Here is a 19,898-nt window from a genome sequence, read left to right on the forward strand (position 1 = left end):
ATTCAGGATGAAGAACCAGAGACACTTTTGAGGAGATGGGAAATTCTATTGACATCAATTGCCCGCACGGTGCATTTTGGGCGATATCACTCCTTCACGGAGTAAATGGGACTTAATTGGACGCTAGTTCAAAAAAGCATGAATTGCGTGAGCAACAGGTACAAGATTACACATATTTGTCGAGATATGAGATATTTAACTTGTTCTCTATAATATCGTGTAACTTTGAAATTACGTTATTTTGAGGAAAATAGGCAAGTTTCTCGACTCAAACTCTTGACTTTTTAGAAGGGATTGCTTGACGAATAGCGTAGCAACTGCGTGACGCAGTAGAACAACCTGAACGCGATTGGTCAAAAGTCTGCTGGGCGGTGCTTTACACGTTTACCCAGTCATTTCCGGCTAGGTTTCTTCTCTCTTCCTTTTCTAATATCTCTGGAACAACGCAAAGCAGGATTTGCTCTACAGCTCTCGTAAAATCCTTGTCATTTAGCAAGAAATCTGTTCATTAGTGACATTAACTCTATTTGGCTTAAGATAACACATCTAAACGGGTTCATTATCGTGTCTAATTCGAGAAAAGATAAAAGGAGACTGTCCTCGTAAACGTGTTGCTAGCTAAGATTATTGCTCGTCAAGCTCGACATCTTGACTGTCTGAATACTGCTGCTGTCAAAGACTGAAACTCTGGGCTGCTGTCATGGATCAAATAGGGATCACTGCAGAAGGACCAAAGGTGAGTTGGTTTGCTAATTTAGCTAATCAGTCCGTCATTCTTGACATGTAATATGGCCCTTGCGAAAACCGAGCCTTAAAAGGCTCGTCTTGGGGAGGACAGATTAACGTGACCTAAATTAGTTTTAAATAATGTTACAGCTACACATTAATCGATCTACTGTAACGCTAATTCACATTCGTATCCATCAACAGCCAAATCTGATAGCGACGAGCCAACATGCTGACATGCTTCAAACGTTGGCTAATTCAGAATAAGTAACTAACGTATTAGCTAGCAAGCTATATTAATGTTAGACAAGTCGCGGCATGTCCCTGGCATGGCTTTTTTGATTGACAGGATGGCTAACTTGTGTATAGTTAGCTTAGATTGTCAACTAATTGGTTAACTACCGTTTTATTCAAGTAGTTATTCAAGCACGTAACGAGTACATCGATATGTTAGCAAAGGGAAGTGTCATGTTGGACTGTATTGCTATTAACTCATTTGAATATATGGTCCTTCAGAGTCCATGGGGCGCCACCACTACCAAGGCGGTGTCACCCTGTTCCCTCGCTGACGTCATGAGCGAGCAGCTGGCAAAGCAACTGGATGAGGAAAGCAATGCTTTCCCTGATTCCCCAGAGTAAGTACCATAATAATAATATCATCAATATCTATCCCTTTACACCACCTTGTCTGTGTTGTCGATTCACTTTAACCAATCTGTGAATAGCACACCCAACTTCCTCATTCCTATAGTATTACTTACCCTCTCTACTTGCACATCATCTGCACATCTATCACTCCAGTGTTAATGCTAAATTGTAATTATTTTGCCTCTATGGCCTATTTATTGCCTACCTCTCTACTCTTCTACATTTACACACACTGTACATAGATTTTTTATTGTGTTATTGACTTGTACTTTTGTTTATGTGTAACGCTGTTGTTTGTGTCGCACTGCTTTGCTTTATCTTGGCCAGGTCGCAGTTGTAAATGACAACTTGTTCTCAACTGACCTACCTGGTTAAATAAAGGTGAAATAAAATAAAAACTTGAAAGGATATGTTCTTACCCTCTTGTCTAGCCGTTGTAGGCACTTCAGTGTCAATTGAAACTAGCACCACACTCACATTAGGTTATTGTGTGGGTGTAGGACTGCATGTTCATGTCCAATATCCTATGTGTTCTAGTGTCAATGCTGCTCTGGATGCCGGTGAGGAGCCAGAAACGGACTGTGATCTGATGCTGGCTCAGATGCTGCAGATGCAGTTTGACAAGGAGTTTGACACCCAGCTGCGCACGGAAGAAAAAAAATTAAACGGGGATAGCAAACGTAAGCCTATGAACATGTCTGGCATTAGAACAATACAAGGGTCGTTTTCATTAGATACTGAACGGAATAAAACAGACTGAAACGGGGTGAGAACACCTGGACCGCTCATTTTAGTTTTCCATGTCAAAACCTTTTCAAGTGTTTTGTACCCTAGTAAACATGACCAGGATTCTAGAATGTGTAAAAAAGAATGAACAGTAGTGGCGTTATGAAGAATTTGAGAGATGATTGTTCTTTACTGTTGAAGTGTCCATCTCCTTTGAGAACTATCGCATGGTGCACCCTTACGAGGATAGCGACAGCTCTGAGGATGAAGTTGATTGGCAAGACACTCGCCACGACCCCTACAAAGCCGGTAATGTCCATCCCTTTATAATTTTACCCCATATATCAGTATTGATGCTAGGCCCAATAAATCTACTTTATACTTGTAACAGGCCAACATCTTCCTGCATAAAATATTGGTTGCTGTTGATTGGTGGTTGTTTTATGTTAAAGAAATAGTTCAACTTACTACATTAACCATTTTTTCTAAACGTGTTCCAGATAAGCCCACGACAACTCCAAGAAAAGGCTTTACTGGGAAAGGCAAGAACATCACTACTAAGCACGATGAGGTTGTGTGTGGCAGGAAGAATACTGCACGCATGGACAATGTAAGAGTGATCAGAAGTTCACCTTTTTCCTTGGTTCAGCGTTATTCAATAGACAGACACATTGGGGAAATTGTATGAGTAGTAATTAGCATTTATCTCCATTTAGCTTTGAAATGTGTGGCTTAATTGGTGTACGCACTAATGTGAACATATCCCAAACTGTCAGCCTTTTTGTAATCTCCCTCTCTGTCCTGTCCTCCCAGTTTGCCCCGGAGATCAATGTGGGAGATGGGCTTGGCATGGACCTGAAGCTCTCTAACCAGGTGTACAACTCCCTGAAGCAACACTGCCACTCTGAGCAGCGTCGCAGTGCCCGACTGCATGACAAAAAGGAGCACTCCACTGCTGTGAGTCTATGCAAAAGGAGGAATTGACAATAGAAATAAGAATTTGAAAATGACAACAAAATGGCCTCATGCCATGTTCAGATCTGTATAGTATTTTAATTCCGTCATGATTATCCACTTCTGCTTTCTTTTCTGTACTTTTCTCCCTTTTTTTCATTCACAGGAACAAGCAGTGGACCCAAGGACCCGTCTGCTCATGTACAAAATGGTGAACGCAGGCGTTCTGGAGAACATCAACGGCTGCATCAGCACTGGAAAGGAGTCTGTGGTGTTCCACGCAGATGGGGGAAGGTGAGGGTGACATCATGACAAATTGTGTTTCGCAAGAACCCACACCTTGAATTGACTGACCAAAGGTTGATCGACCCAAGGCGTCTATCACCTGGCCTGATGAGTCAGATCAGGAACTTTCATTGCCTGAAGTTACGTCATGACATTTACATTGTCAATGATTATGTCATGACAGAGACACTATAGCAGTAGATTTATTTGCCATATTTCAGTAGCCATAGTTGTATTATTTAACAGTTTTTGTATAGAACTGCCCCCCCTAAATGTCTGTTAATTAAGTTGTAGTTGGTTTCTAAGGTTTTCCAATACTGTTGTTTTTTTCTTCCAGCATGGAGGAGAAGGCTGTCCCAGATGAGTGTGTACTCAAGGTCTTCAAGACCACACTCAATGAGTTCAAGAACCGCGACAAGTACATCAAGGACGACTACCGCTTCAAGGAACGCTTCAGCAAGCTGAATCCCCGCAAGATCATCCGCCTCTGGGCTGAGAAAGAGATGCACAACCTGGCTCGGTGCGTGGTGGTGATGTCACTTAAATGGACCAACACCAATTCACCTCATTTATCTAAAAGCTCAGTTCAAATAACTTTTTAATTTTTTTTTATAAATGTTTCCAATTCTCCAACTGTGTTATGGCTCACTCTCTTCCCCACTCCATCAGTATGAAAAAGGCTGACATCCCATGCCCCGAGGTGGTGATTCTGAAGAAGCACATCCTGGTGATGTCGTTCATTGGGAAGGACCATGTGCCGGCTCCCAAACTGAAAGAAGCCATGTTGGGCTCTGAGGACATGAACAGGGCCTACTACCAAGTGCTTCATGTGAGTGCAGCTGCTGTGCTGCCATGCACTAATGTAGACATTACTTATGTTGTTGTGTATTTACGTACCTCATAGTAATATCTGGTTGTGCGCACTCGTTTAAAAGAGATGAGTATCTGACTGAGAAGTATAATTCTGGGTTATTATGACCCCTGGGTGTGTCTGTCCTTGCAGATGATGCAGCAGTTGTATCACGAGTGTAACCTCGTCCACGCCGACCTGAGCGAATACAACATGCTGTGGCATCAGGGGAAGGTAGGCTATTTATCATGTTTGTCTAACCTTTATTTATCCAGGTGGGTCAGTCTACACCTTATTTTTATACCTGATTCCTCATGGTTAATTTCAACTGGAAATTCTGGCATGAGATTTTACCTTCATTCAGCATGAATGATTTAATCATCTTGTTTTATGTAGGTTTGGCTAATTGATGTAAGTCAGTCCATTGAGCCCAATCACCCTCATGGTCTTGAGTTCCTGTTCAGGGACTGCAGGAACGTGTCTACGGTAAGTTGGCTCACAGTGATGCAAGTACTGTAGGTTTAAATTGCCTGTTACTTCCAGCTCACAGTAAACACGGACTAAAGTCCTGATTTGCACAACAAGCTCTGTCTCACTGCAGCATTCATGTGCTTCCACGTTCTCCAAACGTCAAATTTTGAAGTGTTTTCGTTGCTTCTTGCTGCTCTCTCGTTTCCATTTCTTCAAACGTCAAATCCTGAAGTTAAGGCTTGAGTTTAGTCATTAATTCTGAATGGTTACGGGTTGAGTTTAGTCGCTCATTCTGAATGGTTACGGGTTGGGTTGAGTTTAGTCGCTCATTCTGAATGGTTACGGGTTGAGTTTAGTCGCTCATTCTGAATGGTTACGGGAAGGGTTCAGGTACAGGATGTGTATATATACAGAATGAGGTCCTGTATATTTAGCTGCCACACCTAAACATACGATGCGTGTTGGTGGAAACTAGGCGAAAGTCAAAACATGTCCACTATTCTTGCATCAGATTTTGTATCAGTGACACGCTGGTGGTTTTAATAACAAGATATCGTTTTTATCTCGTCTCTGCAGTTCTTCCAGAAGGGCGGGGTGTCGGAAGCCATGAATGTGTATGAGCTCTTCAACGTCGTGTCTGGGCTGCAACTCAGCGGTGACAGCGAGGCAGACTTCCTTGCCCAGGTCAGAAAACATTGAGGTCCCTATGAGGGTATTATTTCTCTGTTGGAGATTCATGTAGTTGCATTGAATTTACAGAACTAAGTTTTACAGGCAGTTTAAAGTGGGCTCTTGTCTTAACTAGAGTCCCACACACAAAAAAAATCTATCATCCACTGAATGCCTTATTGGGGTGGGGAATGTTTATACTAAACTGAAGAAAAATATAAACACAACATGCAACAATTTCAAAGATTTTACTTACAGTTCATATAAGGAAATCAGTCAATTGAAATAAATGAATTAGATCCTAACATATGGATTTCACATGACTGTGAATACAAATATGCATCTGTTGGTCACAGATACTTTTTATTTTAAAAAGGTAGGAGAAGATCAGAAAACAAGTCAGTATCTGGTGTGACCACCATTTGCCTTGTGCTGCACTACACATCTCATACGCAAAGAGTTAATCAGGCTGTTGATTGTGGCCTGTGGAATGTTGACCCACTCTAATTCAATGGCTGTGCGAAGTTGCTGGATATTGGAGGGAACTGGAACACGCTGTCGTACATGTCGATCCAGAGCATCCCAAACATGCTCAGTGGGTAACATGTCTGATTTTCAGCTTCTAGGAATTGTGTACAGATCCTTGCTATATGAGGCTGTGCATTATCATGCTGAAAATTGAGGTGATGGCGACGGATGAATGGCATGACAATGGGCCTCAGGATCTCATCACGATATCTTTGTGCATTAAAATTGCCATTGATAAAATGCAATTATGTTTGTCTGTAGCTTATGCCTGCCCATACCATAACCCCACCGCCACCATGGGACACTCTGTTCACAACTTTGACATCAGCAAACCACTTGCCCACACGATGCCAAACACGCTCTCTGCCACCTGTCCGGTACAATTGAAATTGTGATTCAACCGTGAAGAGCACACCTCCAGCGTGCCAGTGGCCATCGAAGGTGAGCATTTGCCCACTGAAGTCTGTTATGACATCGAACTGCAGTCAGTTCAAGACCCTGAAATGGTCTCTAATAGTTTGGGCAGAAAGTCTTCAGTTGTGCAAACCCACAGTTTAATCAGCTGTCTGGGTGGCTGGTCTCAGATGGTCCCGCATAAGAAGAAGCCGGATGTGGACGCCCTGGGCTGGCGTGGTTACAGGTGGTCTACGGTTGTGAGGCCGGTTGGACGCATTGCCAAATTCTTTAAAACAACGTTGGAGGTGGCTTATGGTAGAGAAATTAACATTAACTTCTCTGGCATCAGCTCTGGTGGATGTTCCTGCAGTCAGTATGTCAATTGCACGGTCCCTCAACTTGAGACATCTGTGGCATTGTGGAGTGTGACAAAACTGCACATTTTAGTGGCCATTTATTGTCCCCAGCACAAGGTGCACCTGTGTAATGATCATGTTTAATCAGCTTCTTGATATGCCACACCTGTCAGGTGGATGCATTGTCTTAGCAAATGAGAAATGCATATTAACAGGGATGTGCACAATTTGTTAGAAATGTACTTTTTGTGCGTATTGAACATTTCTGGGATATTTTATTTCAGCTCATGAAACATGGGGCCAACACTTTACATGTTGCGCTTATATTTTTGTTCAATGTACAATTTGACCCTAATCCATCAAATTGTATAGATTATAGAACGCTTTTTGTCAAAGTGCTTACCAGAAACCGGGGATTGTAGTATTAACTTTCATACAGTGGTTGACTACCTGTATGCACATAATTAAGTTTGTGGGGTTACTTTCCTCTAAGTCTTTGTGATTTTTGTATTAACACTGTCCTCACTTGTCGTTTTATAGATCGAGGCACTGGAGAAGATGAATGAAGACCACGTGCAGAGAAGGGGCAAGAAAACCTACTCCAGCACCAGCGACGGAGGGCCTCCCCTATTACACCACGAGGATGATTAACGATGAGATGTTAGACACCATGATTAGCTCCATGGATCCTGTTCAGTTGATTCTGTTTGAGAGAATGGGCGAGTAAACCCCCACCCAAAGGTCTTTCATCACAATGAGGGACACAAGGTTGAAAGGTCACTGCATCCCAAGATGCTACACTGGGGGCAGTTGGCTGAAAAGCCTCCCATACACCTCCATGAAATGTCAACATCTCATTCCATTACTACGTTTGTAGATGGAATGGATGGGGACGTCTAAGGGGGACATGACTGATGCATCTACATGCGTACACAATTATTGCTTTTTAAAAAATTAGATGGTATTCAGCATTCATGACATGAAGTTATCTTCACAGGTGAACTGGGCTCGAATGAAAAGAGCTTTACGTTATATGAATGGAACAAATTGCAATCCAACATTTGGTGAAGAGCCCTAGTTCGTGTCAGTTAATATTTTAATCATGAAAGGTGCAGTCATGAATGAAGACACAATGAATTGTTTTTCATTGGCACCAAGATGCATTGAGGTCCATTGATCGTACAAGGGAGCTGTGTTTTCTGTGATCTCCAACTTCAATATAATGGTGGAAATAAATGGCATAAATTTTAGTTATGCTTTGTCATTCATTTTCCTTTGCTCTGGACAAATCGAGCAGCTTGACAGGAGATGCCAAACTGCTCTTAAACTAGGAGTTATAAAACAATACAAGCAATCTATATGTAACTATAACATGTAAATATTACTCAGTCAGCCAGTCCAACTTGTATAAAAGCCTGCAGAAACCACCTATATCTTGATTGAGTGTTTGATTTCAGTTTGACAATCGACTTTTATTTTGAAAGTAGCGTTTGGTCGCATGTTGGAAACTCAGAAATGTCTAACTTGCTAACCTAGGCGGAAGAGTCGGATCCCGAGTTTCCCACGAGGGAGGTACTAGAATCAACAAATAGGAAGCTTTACGCAAATAATTTACTTTTAACTCGGAGGTCCCGAGTTTTCCACATGATATGAACGCAGCATTACCAAAGATTATAACTAAACCAAGATAGACCACAGTCTGTCGTTTCCTATGTGAACAAATGTGTCATTTTGGGCAGAACAAGGAGGCATCTGTATATTTCAGTTAGGGAACGCCTACTTTGTGAAGTGCGCGTGTGCAATAACTCAATTCGCCTTTGCACTACTAAATAACGCAATTTGTGTTTTGGCAAAGGGTAAAGTCTACTAAACTTATTCCAATCAGTTCATAACATATTTTCGTTTTAGTAACCGAAAACTGTATTGAGATCAAATGTTTTGTCGATGAGAAAATGTGCAGAATGTCGGTCAAAGTCCATCTCCCGTTGTCGGCCACTGGGCTGTAGTAAGTGAGTGGACACGCCAAGCTTTCAGATTTATACATCCGGTTAAATATATGTCATTGTTCTATGTGGCATTAATATTTTATGTGAGTCACGTGACTGTCACATGATTTTGAAACCGGAACTTGCCGTAGAGAGAGGCTTTGGACAATTAATTTATGAAATGCAGAGCAAACACTGACAACTAACTGCAATACATAATAGTCAGCAAAGCTTCACAATGAGTGAGGAACACTACTACCTGGAACTTTGTGAAAATCCTGTGCAATTTGAAAATGCCTCAAGCGTCAACAATGTGTTTTTTGACGAAGCAAACAAACAGGTACATTAACGTTACTAACGTTAATAGCCAAGGCTAGCTAGAAGGATATGCTCAGCTATGGTGGTTACTCCAGAAACAGTTAGCTAGATGCTTAGCGCGATTATAGCTAGCTGAATAAATCATATTTTATCTTGATTTTACATTCAGCTTGGTAGCTACTGCAGTATGCTGGCTTATGTGAACGCAAGTACAAATAACTAGCTTTGATGAGGGTGGCAGTCAAACTGTTGAATCCCATGTTGCAGCTTGGTGAAGGTCCTAAAGTGTAGCCATACAGTATGGCTAATTAATATGGTAGATGAATTAGTGAACTTCAGTCAACATTTAACGCATGTCTCTGGTAGTACATTCACCAGCTAAACAAGGCAGGTTAGATGAGCAGTAACCCTCATTGTAATGCCTCAGGTAGAAGTTGCACTGTCCTCCTAATGTAATGGATACCAGGCTCCTTTTATATATTAATTGTTCTCTATTTACCCTGGTTGCTCCTTCAGGTGTTTGCAGTGCGATCAGGGGGTGCCACTGGGGTTGTGGTTAAAGGACCAGAGGACAAAAGCTCAGTTGCCTTCAGGTAAAGAGATGATGCATATATTGCGACGATGATAATCATAAGCTCAATGATAATGGTCTCTCATGCAGTATATACATTTTCTTCACAGAATGGATGACAAAGGAGAGGTGAAGTGCATCAAGTTTTCAATCGGAAATAAGATTTTGGCAGTTCAGAGAACACCAAAATCTGTGGTAAACATTACAGCAATCATTCTCAACTCGATGTTATTCTATTATTGTGTTTTCTATCCACGCTGATGACCAAAAGCCTCAGTTTTTGTTTCTTGTAGGATTTCATAAACTTCATACCGGACTATCCACATTTGGAATTCTCCCAGGAATGTAAGGTATGCAAGCATATCCAGTGTCAAATGTTTGAAGTTCAAAATAGCTGTAATTTCTTCATGTTGTAACTAAGCATGAGTCAATTTTCAATAGGTGTGATTTGTTTTATATTCTCCTTTTTGATTGACAGATGAAGAATGCCAGTATTTTGGGCTTCTGTTGGACTAACTGGAATGAAATCGTTTTCATCACTGACCAGGGAATTGAGTTCTACCAGGTAACTATGTTTCACATGAATCATATTTCTTGTGATATATAATAAAGCCAGTTGTTTCTGTGATTTAGGATAGGAATGCACTATCAGGAAAGTTGCACATCTAGATTGTTTCCTAGGTTATTGTATCACAGCACTATCAATTGAGTTTGCCCTGTATTACTCTTTCTTATACTAAAACATTGTCACATGACACTTGCGTGACTCAATTCAAACTACAACCACTAGAGGTCTTAATGTACCACTGACTGAGAAATAAAGTTGTCAGATTTTGCAGTACTGCACAGTATTAGGTTGATTGGTAACGTTACCTCTTTAGACTGGAATACGAAAAGAGGAAGACTGCAATGTGAACAGGGATTCCTGTTAGGCTCAATGTTCTACAAAAAGGTGTCTTGTTCCAGTTTTTCATTTGAGTTGAAGTTGTCAATGAGATGCTCTCTGTGTTTAGGTGCTTCCTGACAAGCGTAGCCTGAAGCTGCTGAAGAGTCAGAGCATCAATGTGAACTGGTACATGTACTGTCCTGAGACTGCAGTCATTCTACTTTCTACCACCTTCCAGGGCAATGTGCTGCAGCCGTTTGCCTTCAAAGTAAGTGGTCACAACTGACATAAGATGTCTCAAAAATGTCCACCTGCTGATACAGTAAGACATGATATATACCACCAAAAGCTCATGTTCATGTTTGAGCAAGCATTAGCATCCTAAAGTTGCTGGAACTATAATCATCAAACCTATTGGTTTTTTTTGTCCCACCAGAGTGGGACCATGTCTAAAATGTCCAAGTTTGAGATCGAGCTTCCGGTGGTTCCCAAGCCAGCCAAGCTCAATCTGTCAGAGAGGGACATTGCTGTGGCCAACATGTGAGTTTGTAACTGTTTTGAATTGATATTTCATATTTTGGCTCGATATTCAAGTAACAATTTCAACCAAAAAGCAAAAGCCCTTTGGGCTGTATGAAGCGGTATGAACACTGAATGAGTTGTTCACTTTGTTTCTAATGGTAGTTACGGTCAGCTGTATGTAATGTATCTGAAGCATCACTCCAGAACTACCGACAGTCCCTGTGCTGAGGTGATCCTCTATCAGCTACCCAGGTACATCTTATTTAGCATATTCCTAATGGACATTCCTCTGAACATGCTGAAATTCCTCCTAACTGGTCATGCAGCAATCATATCGCCCTTCTATTCAGAGTTTCTTGTGTAACTAGAGAAACTAGCTAGAGTAAGAAGCTACTCATAGACATTTACTGGATCAATCTTGAAATGAAATATCCATGGTGTAATTTGTACATGGGGAATACCTGAAGGGCTAAATTGGTAAATTATGTCTGGCCTAACGACATGTTGTTCCCAGGGAGGGATCCTGTAAGAAGACCAATGTGTTAAAACTCAACACCACAGGGAAGTTTGCCCTCAACGTGGTGGATAACCTGGTGGTAGTGCATCATCAGAGCACTCAGGTGAGTCCTTTTGGCAAGAAATTACAATTGGAGCATTTTGAGCAGGGTTCTCACCAAAGAATGTAAGAGGGGTGCATTTTACAGGTGTTCATAAATGCAAAATCTCTTGAGTCCAAAGGGGGACCACCTTGTTAAAAGATCAAGGCAGAACCCTGCTTGAGGTTAGACAGGCAAACTACCACTACGGTTGTGTTGTTTCATATCCAGGGTCCAAACCCATTAAGTCTGGCATGATGTAGATAATGTCTTATTTCAGACCTCCATCATATTTGACATCAAGCTACGGGAGCCCGACTGTGGCCTGAACGTCCACCAGCCTGTGTTGCCTCCTCGCTCCATACACCCCTACAGGATTCCCCTCACAGGTATAGGCTACTTGGAGTTACTCTATGTATATACTCATTGGCCAGTTTATTAGATACACCCATCTCATACTGGGCCTGATACCCTTGTGTGTTCAGAGCAACCTGAATTCTTTGTGGCATGGAAACGTTGCTCAATTGGTATCAAGAAACCTAACGTATGCCAGGAAAACATTCCCCACACCATTACACCATCAGCCTGTACTGTTGACACCAGACAGAATGGGGCCATGGACTCATGCTGCTTACTCCTATTCCTGACTGCCATGATGCAACAGGATCCAGGATTCGTCAGACCAGGCAATGTTTTTCCACTCCTCAATTGTCCAGTGTTGGTATTCGCCTGCCCACTGGAGCCGCTTCTTTTTGTTTTTAGCTGATAGGAGTGTAACCCGGTGTGTTCGTCTGCTGCAATAGCCCATCCGTGACAAGGACCGACAAGTTGTGCGTTCTGAGATGCCGTTCTGCACACCACTGTTGTGCTGTTATTTGTCTGTTTGTGGCTGTTGTGCCTGTTAGCGTTGTGCCTGTTAGCGTGCACGATTCATTCTCCTTCCACCTCTCAACTAGCTGTGTTTTCACGTATAGGACTGCCACGGACGGGATGCTTTTTGTTTGTCGCACCATTCTCTGTAAAACCTAGACACTGTCGTGCGTGAAAAGTCTAGGACGCCAGACGTTTCTGAACCCGGTCACTGGTTTTGCCCACTGGAACGTTCAATCGAACAGTAACTGGATGCCTTTCTGCCTGCTTTATATAGCAGGCCACGTGACTCATCATTTCTGTGAACGGAGTGGTGTTCTGATAAACTGGCCACTGAGTGTGTATGGACAGGCCAGACTTTACCAACTGCGTGGCTGTTTTGGTCACTGACTGGCTGACAGTATGTGTGTCTTTACCTGTGTTCTCTGCCTTTCAGTCATTCCAGTTGTAATTGTATCACTCTCATGTGTGACAGACAGGTGTCTCTTTCTACCCATGTGTCATTTTTCTGTCTGAGACGTGACGTAACTTCATGTCACTTCACTCCCATTTAGAATATGTCTCCTAAAGCCCTGACAGAAACTAACTTCACTTCTCCATAGGTCCTTCTGCTGTACCCAGCCAGCCTCCGGTGCCTTGTGAGCTCTGTATCCTTTATGAAACGCAAGTAGCTAGATGAGCTGCGGCGACACTTGTCAATGAAACGGTGTCAATGACCATTGGAACAGCTAGCAGGGAAATGGTAGGTGGTGGTATTACTGATGATCATGGATGCTTCCCTTGACCTTCAGACTCCTCATCTTGGAGCGTCTTTCAACCCGACATCATCATCAGTGCAAGCGAAGGTGAGTGAGAACACCCACACATCTAACCATAGACTGCTATGTCCCAGCTTACTGTCTGGACCAGAAACATCTAACCATAGACGGCTATGTCCCGACTTACTGTCTGGACCAGAAACATCTAACCATAGACGGCTATGTCCCGACTTACTGTCTGGACCAGAAACATCTAACCATAGACGGCTATGTCCCGGCTTACTGTCTGGACCAGAAACATCTAACCATAGACGGCTATGTCCCGGCTTACTGTCTGTTATCATCTGGACCAGAAACATCTAACCATAGACGGCTATGTCCTGGCTTACTGTCTGTTATCATCTGGACCAGAAACATCTAACCATAGACGGCTATGTCCTGGCTTACTGTCTGTTATCATCTGGACCAGAAACATCTAACCATAGACGGCTATGTCCCGGCTTACTGTCTGTTATCATCTTGGACCAGAAACATCTAACCATAGACTGCTATGTCCTGGCTTACTGTCTGTTATCATCTGGACCAGAAACATCTAACCATAGACGGCTATGTCCCGGCTTACTGTCTGTTATCATCTGGACCAGAAACGACCACTAACCCCTATTCACTGTAGATCAGATGGGTGTATAGTAACCAACGTGGTAGTAGAGCCACCTCCTCCTCTTCTAGGCTATGTAGTTACCATATTGCTTTCCACATTTCTCATCTACAGCTTGTTCCGGATGGTGCTCATGTTCTTGCATGGTTGTCTGTCCTGTTCTGTGTGTTCCTCCTCTGTTTCAGGGTGTCTGTCCTGTTCTGTGTGTTCCTCCTCTGTTTCAGGGTGTCTGTCCTGTTCTGTGTGTTCCTCCTCTGTTTCAGGGTGTCTGTCCTGTTCTGTGTGTTCCTCCTCTGTTTCAGGGTGTCTGTCCTGTTCTGTGTGTTCCTCCTCTGTTTCAGGGTGTCTGTCCTGTTCTGTGTGTTGTTCCTCTGTTTCAGGGTGTCTGACCTGTTCTGTGTGGTGTTCCTCTGTTTCAGGGTGTCTGACCTGTTCTGTGTGGTGTTCCTTTGTTTCAGGGTGTCTGACCTGTTCTGTGTGTTCCTCCTCTGTTTCAGGATATCAGTGGTATCTGCAGGTGAAGCTGCCGCCCACCGTCAACCTCCTGCAGGACAAGGGCAAGCTGATCGACTTCCTCCTGCGCAGACGAGACTGCAAGATGGTCATCCTGTCTGTGTGCTCACAAAGTAAGACTGCCTTGTGTAACAGATAGGGGAGACTGTGTTCGTCGCTGAAGGAAGCACTAATAAAACAAGGTTGTAGAATAGACGATTAGAGCCTGAACCATAGAGAACATAGGCAGTGTTCACTCAAGGCCTCTCACTCTGTGTTTCAGTGCTCAACGGGGAAGACAAGGGGAGCTTACCAGTGGTGGCCACAGTGTTCGACAAACTCAACCAAGTCTTCAAAGAGTACCTGGAGGCAGAGCAGACCTACACTGTGGTGAGTACTGCCTACTAGGGTCACGATCACACCAGTATCGAGGAAACAAAACAAACACTTTAGGACTTCTTTAGGAAAACAGCCCTAATGTTGGAAACAAAGTCAAGTGACACTAGTGAAAAGTTATTTAGGACAGTAGTGGTATCTTACTAGTAGATCCGTTTAACCATTTTGATCTTGTAACTTGAATAACAAAAAGGATGAAGAGGATATAGTCAACTGAATAGATTTGATTTGTCCATATTACGAATTATCAGGACAGTAGCCCATACACTGTCTGTTGCAGTAACTTGACTTTGTTGGTACTAGGGCTGTTACGTGACCCTATTATCGCCACACCGGCAGTCAAATTCCATGTGACTGTTTAGTCACAGTAATTAGGCTTCTCCAAGCTCTGCTGCTGATGGTCATTAGTAGCCTACCAAATGTGCTTAACTGTCTGGTACTCAGCACTCTATTGTGCCTCTAATCACCCTGATCGAAAATCTAATCAAACACTCCATGAGCTCATGTTGCACAACATTTCTATAGGCTATACAATTGCAGAAGAAAACAAAGTGATGGGATCCTCCTCTTTTTAATAGAGGCCATCAGCTTTCTATAGGCTAGACCTAGTATATTTATTTCTCAACGTTCCTAATATTAAGCAGATTGCTTCTCTTCACAACAGGAGTATAGCCTACCTGGCTGGTATGAAAATGAACCACAGGAAAAGCGACCTCCATTCGTTATTTAAGTGCATAGATGACGTGTTTTTTTTCCACTGCCCCTGTTTTGAGACAGGTGAATGATAATGGGCCATTCTAAATAAAAACACATTTAAAACATATATATTGTTTAGTATATGTAAAGACCAGATTAAATCAAGAATAGTCTGATGGGTGACAATATTAGCATATCACTTGTGAATTATATATTATCACTTGTAAATGATTCCCAGCGTAAGGTAAGAATCCCCCCCCCCCCTTCCGTCCTTTTCTAATCATGGTCGCACACCTCATGTAGCCTAGCCCATAGGCCTATATGTTTTGATAAGGTTTGTATCTCAACTAAAGTGGCCAAATAACATGTTAAAATTAGGCACATTTGATCCTCTTTTACAAGGGCTGTGGAGCTTAACTGGCATATATAAGCATCGTGTGAATTTCAAGTTTGGGGAAGATAATTTCCCCCATAAAAATGCAACTTCATAATAAAAGCATTACATGCATAATCGTATTTGCGGTCACTTTTGATAATGGTGTTTTCCTGCTAATGGAACATTTGCGCTTACACCCTACTGCAGTGTTTGCATTTCTGCGCTTATAATGTGAAGAAATATCCTAATAGTTTATTACATTTTAAGCTAAATGTTCCAATCTGTTGCGTGAGCCACATTGTGTAAAAAAGGTTTTTGATACTAGTGGTTATATTCATTTGGGATCTATTGCATCCCACAACTCTCCCAGACTATGTTTGGAATATTTATTTCTCACACAGAATATACATTTACATTTACATTTAAGTCATTTAGCAGACGCTCTTATCCAGAGCGACTTACAAATATAATAGGTCAACTTTTGTACTATGGGGGATAGTAGATTGACATAGGCTAGTGCTTTTGCTGTTCGTTAGGTCTACTCATCTTGTTGGCTGACGTTAAGTAAATGCGGACATTTCTTCCAATATCTTAAATATGCACCTCGGAATTGAATAATGACGCGCACAGTTGCGTCCCCAAAAGTGTCTGTCTTCACTTTTAGCCTGTGAGAAAGACACGATCACATGATGGAGAGCCATGTGAGTGAGAGGTGCTTTGGAGCCCGCAGCACTCCGGGAGAAGGGAATTATTATATTTACCCCAAGGGCACAATGGCCACTGGCTGCAAAAGGCATGGATTTTTTTTTTAGGGTGCATTATGGCCACACTAAGGAGATGCCGCCGGGCAATTCAAGGCATTATCAAGTGCTTGTCAAATTGTGAATGAGAGACTGATGAAGTGTGTACAGCCTGAGCAAAAAACAAACAAAGCAGAGCTCATGCCTTTTCAAGGGACTTTTTTTCAAGTCATCATTAGTCGCGTCATTGTTCAATTGTATTCTTCATACTCTAAAATAATGCCACAGAATTATAAGTAAATCTTGTCTACTAAATGAACTGGTGTAGCCCACAGCCATATGACTTAGCCAGATCTAAGGACAACTCACAGAATGCTGTTCTGTTCTTCTGAAATGGACTACATTTTCTTCATATGTTTTAGACCTGTCTAATATAAATATGACTTATTGTGAATGTGTAGGCAATATTACATGGATTTATGTTACAAAGGTCTGCATCAGTGGCTTGTAGGCTATGTGTGGGAGCCAGGAGATGCTAAATCTGTTCATTACCATGAGACCAGAGTTATTGGCTTGATAATCCATAGGCTGACAAAATGTTGTGACCGCCACAGCCCTAGTTGTTACCTGTTGGATCTCTTTCAGGCTATGGAGTCTGGTCCCAGCCGAGGCAGTACTGCTCGGGAGAGGCCTGTCCGGACGCAGGCAGTTATCGACCAGTCCGACATGTACACACACGTCCTGTCCTCCTTCACAGAGAAAAAGGTGACGGGACCTCCTTCCTGTGATCCCATTTCTCACCAGCTAACTGTTTGTTGGAAGTAAAAGGCACAAGGCTACTGGTGGTGGTGAAGCCCATATTCCAATGGCTGCTGCCTTATTTGAATTGAAAGTATTTTTTTTGATGACTGAACATTTATATTGTTTCACCCCTCCAACAGGACGTGTCTCACAAATTCATCATTGCTGTGCTGATGGAGTACATCCGCTCACTCAACCAGGTCCAGATCACTGTGCAGGTAGGTACTCATTGCAGAAAAGTATTTTCAGGAGGCTCTATCAGAACAGTTTTTTTTGTGTTTTATGCATAATGGTGGGATGACACGGTTTCATCTTGAAACATGTTGTCAGTGCTACATTAGTATGCTTTGTGTTCCTGTAGATTCTGCATATTTATTGTCCCATATTGTCATCAAATTATCTTTCAATTGGGAACTGTGATGTTGAGTTGTCTGAAATATAAGGTCCACTTTCCTCTCCCCCAGCATTACCTGTACGAGCTGGTCATTAAGACGTTGGTTCATCACAGTCTCTTCTACATGCTTCATCAGTTCCTCCAGTACCACGTCCTCAGTGACTCTAAACCTCTGGTCAGTCCTCAATTATTATAAGCAAAGCTCAACTATTTCATGGTAGTTTGATCCTGTAGGTTTTGGTTATTCAGAGGAGTTGGGGATGACGTTTAATGCAAAGTCGCCAGCAGGCTGTTAGTTCTATAGACGCAATGCTTCAGAAAATATCTATATCAAATACTTCACTTCAGCTGCACGTCATAAGATTTGCCTGTTCCAATGGAAACAATCTAAAATCCTTTTGACATACGTGTTTTACCCCGGTCTTTGAAAGTTAATTCCTATATAATATTTAATCCGACATAATGCGTGGGAACCTCCTTCCTGTGATCCCATTTCTCACCAGCTAACTGTTTTGTTGGAAGTAAAAGGCACAAGGCTACTGTAGCGCTCGTTGATTATTTACCGTCTGTTGTTCCATTGGTTGAGCAGACCTTGGATCAGTTCCACTGTATGATCTTTATTTTGATTGGTTGTGGAATTAACATCTGTATTGTCTTAAGGCCTGTTTGCTGCTGTCTCTAGAAGGCACTTACCCCGCTGCACACCAGCTCTCCCTGGACATGTTAAAGGTATGATGCACACACACGCTAACATGCAGACTATTTTAAACAGCTATCGGTTATCACACAGGACATCCCCAAAGTCCTTTGTAGAATTGGTTGTTTTTTTCAGAGAATCCTGTCAACTAATTATAGAATGTAGCCTTCATGTGAACTTCATTCAAGGCTAACTTATAACAATAAACCCTGGTACTCATATAGACATGTTTTAACATGCTGATCTGTAACGTCCTCCATCTATCTGTCTGTGTGACAGAGACTGTCCACGGCCAACGATGAGATCGTGGAGGTGCTCCTGTCCAAACAGCAGGTGCTGGGTGCTCTGCGCTTCATCCGCAGCGTGGGCGGCAACGACAACATCTCCGCTCGCAAGTTCCTGGACGCGGCGCTCCAGACGGCCGACCAGATGCTCTTCTACACCATTTTCCGGTTCTTTGAGCAGAGGAACCTGCGCCTGAGAGGCAGCCCCAGCTTCAACCCAGGTTAGGTGACACCTCTACACCAGGTCTTCAGCTGAAAGGGCTCCTTATTCCCTATGTAATGTGCTATTTATCACCATGGAGACCACATTGTCTTAGGTCTGGTGGTTTCATCAATGGCGTGACTTGTCTGCACCGAAAGGTGGAAGGAATGGCTCTGCGTAGGGTGACACTAAATTCATCTATTTCCATGGCTCTGGTCTGACTAACTCCTTTGTAATGACTGTAGAAAGAATGTTGTAGAAATGTTGATAACGCCATAGTTTTCAATAATGAATGAGTGCCCTCTGTGATTTTTTTTTTTCTTCTATTAGATTACCTTGACCCAAATAATAACTCTATTAAGCCAGGAACAACAGGCATATGCTGAAAAGTGCTGGAGCAGTTTAGTTGGCTTCGCCTGCTGTTGTGTGCTCCTATTGCTTTTTTAAAATTCATATGAACACATTTATCCTAGTTGCATGGTTTCTTTGAAATGTTGGAACACATGGGAGAGTATCAATGGTTGAACCTGTTTCCTATAGGTTTCAGGTTTTGATGGACGCCAACATTATCAACGCAAACTGAAATCCATGACAGAGCAAAGCATAGACCTTTTCTAAATATCCAATAAAAATACATTTGAAAACATATAAATTAATAAGGACCCAATCGGTACCAATGCTAAAAACACAACCAACAGATGGATAATAAGTAAAACCTGGAATAAATAGCTCATTATTGAATGAACTGCTAATAAATCACTTCCCACCCAACTGCCACTGGTGTGTATTGACTGACCTTTGACCCAATACTCTGTTTTGATTGGTGTTTAGGTGAGCACTGTGAGGAACACGTGGTATACTTCAAGCAAGTTTTCGGGGAGCAAGCACTCATGAAGCAAGCAACAGTTTGAGCTGTGACATTTCATCTTATCCCACAGCCCGTCTAACTTATTGTAAATTGTTGAAATCATGCTAATAAAGTCATTTGTACATACTCTAACAATTAATTTTGTATTAAATGTCATGCTTTATTCTGCTTGACAAAAT

The 19,898-nt window shown here is 42.3% G+C and overlaps 2 protein-coding genes across 3 annotated transcripts; both read left to right on the forward strand.

Moving 5' to 3' along the window:
• Positions 1-337: 337 nt before the first annotated feature.
• riok3 (RIO kinase 3 (yeast)) lies at positions 338-7,859 on the forward strand. Of its 2 annotated transcripts, XM_029626276.2 has the most exons (13): positions 338-736; positions 1,243-1,361; positions 1,912-2,054; positions 2,302-2,409; positions 2,601-2,710; positions 2,914-3,057; positions 3,221-3,348; positions 3,677-3,859; positions 4,009-4,168; positions 4,343-4,423; positions 4,586-4,675; positions 5,237-5,344; positions 7,150-7,859. In XM_029626276.2, the coding sequence occupies exons 1-13, from the start codon at positions 701-703 to the stop codon at positions 7,258-7,260; spliced, it is 1,521 nt and encodes a 506-aa protein (XP_029482136.1). In that variant the 5' UTR covers positions 338-700; the 3' UTR covers positions 7,261-7,859. The 2 variants fall into 2 exon arrangements, with proteins under 2 accessions (XP_029482136.1, XP_064863048.1); XM_065006976.1 differs by lacking the exons at positions 338-736; positions 1,243-1,361 and adding an exon at positions 1,738-1,755.
• Positions 7,860-8,718: 859 nt separating this feature from the next.
• On the forward strand, positions 8,719-19,858 carry rmc1 (regulator of MON1-CCZ1). Its single transcript, XM_029626273.2, has 20 exons — positions 8,719-8,934; positions 9,429-9,505; positions 9,594-9,678; positions 9,777-9,833; positions 9,962-10,048; positions 10,497-10,637; positions 10,806-10,909; positions 11,054-11,143; positions 11,406-11,511; positions 11,768-11,876; positions 12,960-13,004; positions 13,149-13,202; positions 14,271-14,399; positions 14,549-14,655; positions 17,119-17,238; positions 17,415-17,492; positions 17,739-17,843; positions 18,329-18,397; positions 18,645-18,870; positions 19,683-19,858. Exons 1-20 carry the CDS (start codon positions 8,833-8,835, stop codon positions 19,760-19,762), a joined length of 1,971 nt encoding a protein of 656 aa, XP_029482133.1. The 5' UTR covers positions 8,719-8,832; the 3' UTR covers positions 19,763-19,858.
• The last annotated feature ends 40 nt before the right edge of the window (positions 19,859-19,898 follow it).

The sequence above is a fragment of the Oncorhynchus nerka genome, linkage group LG22 (genome assembly GCF_034236695.1).
Source record: "Oncorhynchus nerka isolate Pitt River linkage group LG22, Oner_Uvic_2.0, whole genome shotgun sequence".
In the NCBI taxonomy this organism is placed as follows: Eukaryota; Metazoa; Chordata; class Actinopteri; order Salmoniformes; family Salmonidae; genus Oncorhynchus; species Oncorhynchus nerka.

Coding starts and splice junctions, on each gene's coding strand:
- rmc1 (XM_029626273.2), top strand. CDS start 8,833: ATGAGTGAGGAACACTACTACCTGGAACTTTGTGAAAATCCTGTGCAA. Junction 11,512..11,767: donor TGCATCATCAGAGCACTCAG/GTGAGTCCTTTT, acceptor GTCTTATTTCAG/ACCTCCATCATATTTGACAT. Junction 13,203..14,270: donor CATCATCAGTGCAAGCGAAG/GTGAGTGAGAAC, acceptor CCTCTGTTTCAG/GATATCAGTGGTATCTGCAG.
- riok3 (XM_029626276.2), top strand. CDS start 701: ATGGATCAAATAGGGATCACTGCAGAAGGACCAAAG. Junction 3,058..3,220: donor AAAAGGAGCACTCCACTGCT/GTGAGTCTATGC, acceptor TTTCATTCACAG/GAACAAGCAGTGGACCCAAG. Junction 3,860..4,008: donor GAGATGCACAACCTGGCTCG/GTGCGTGGTGGT, acceptor CCACTCCATCAG/TATGAAAAAGGCTGACATCC.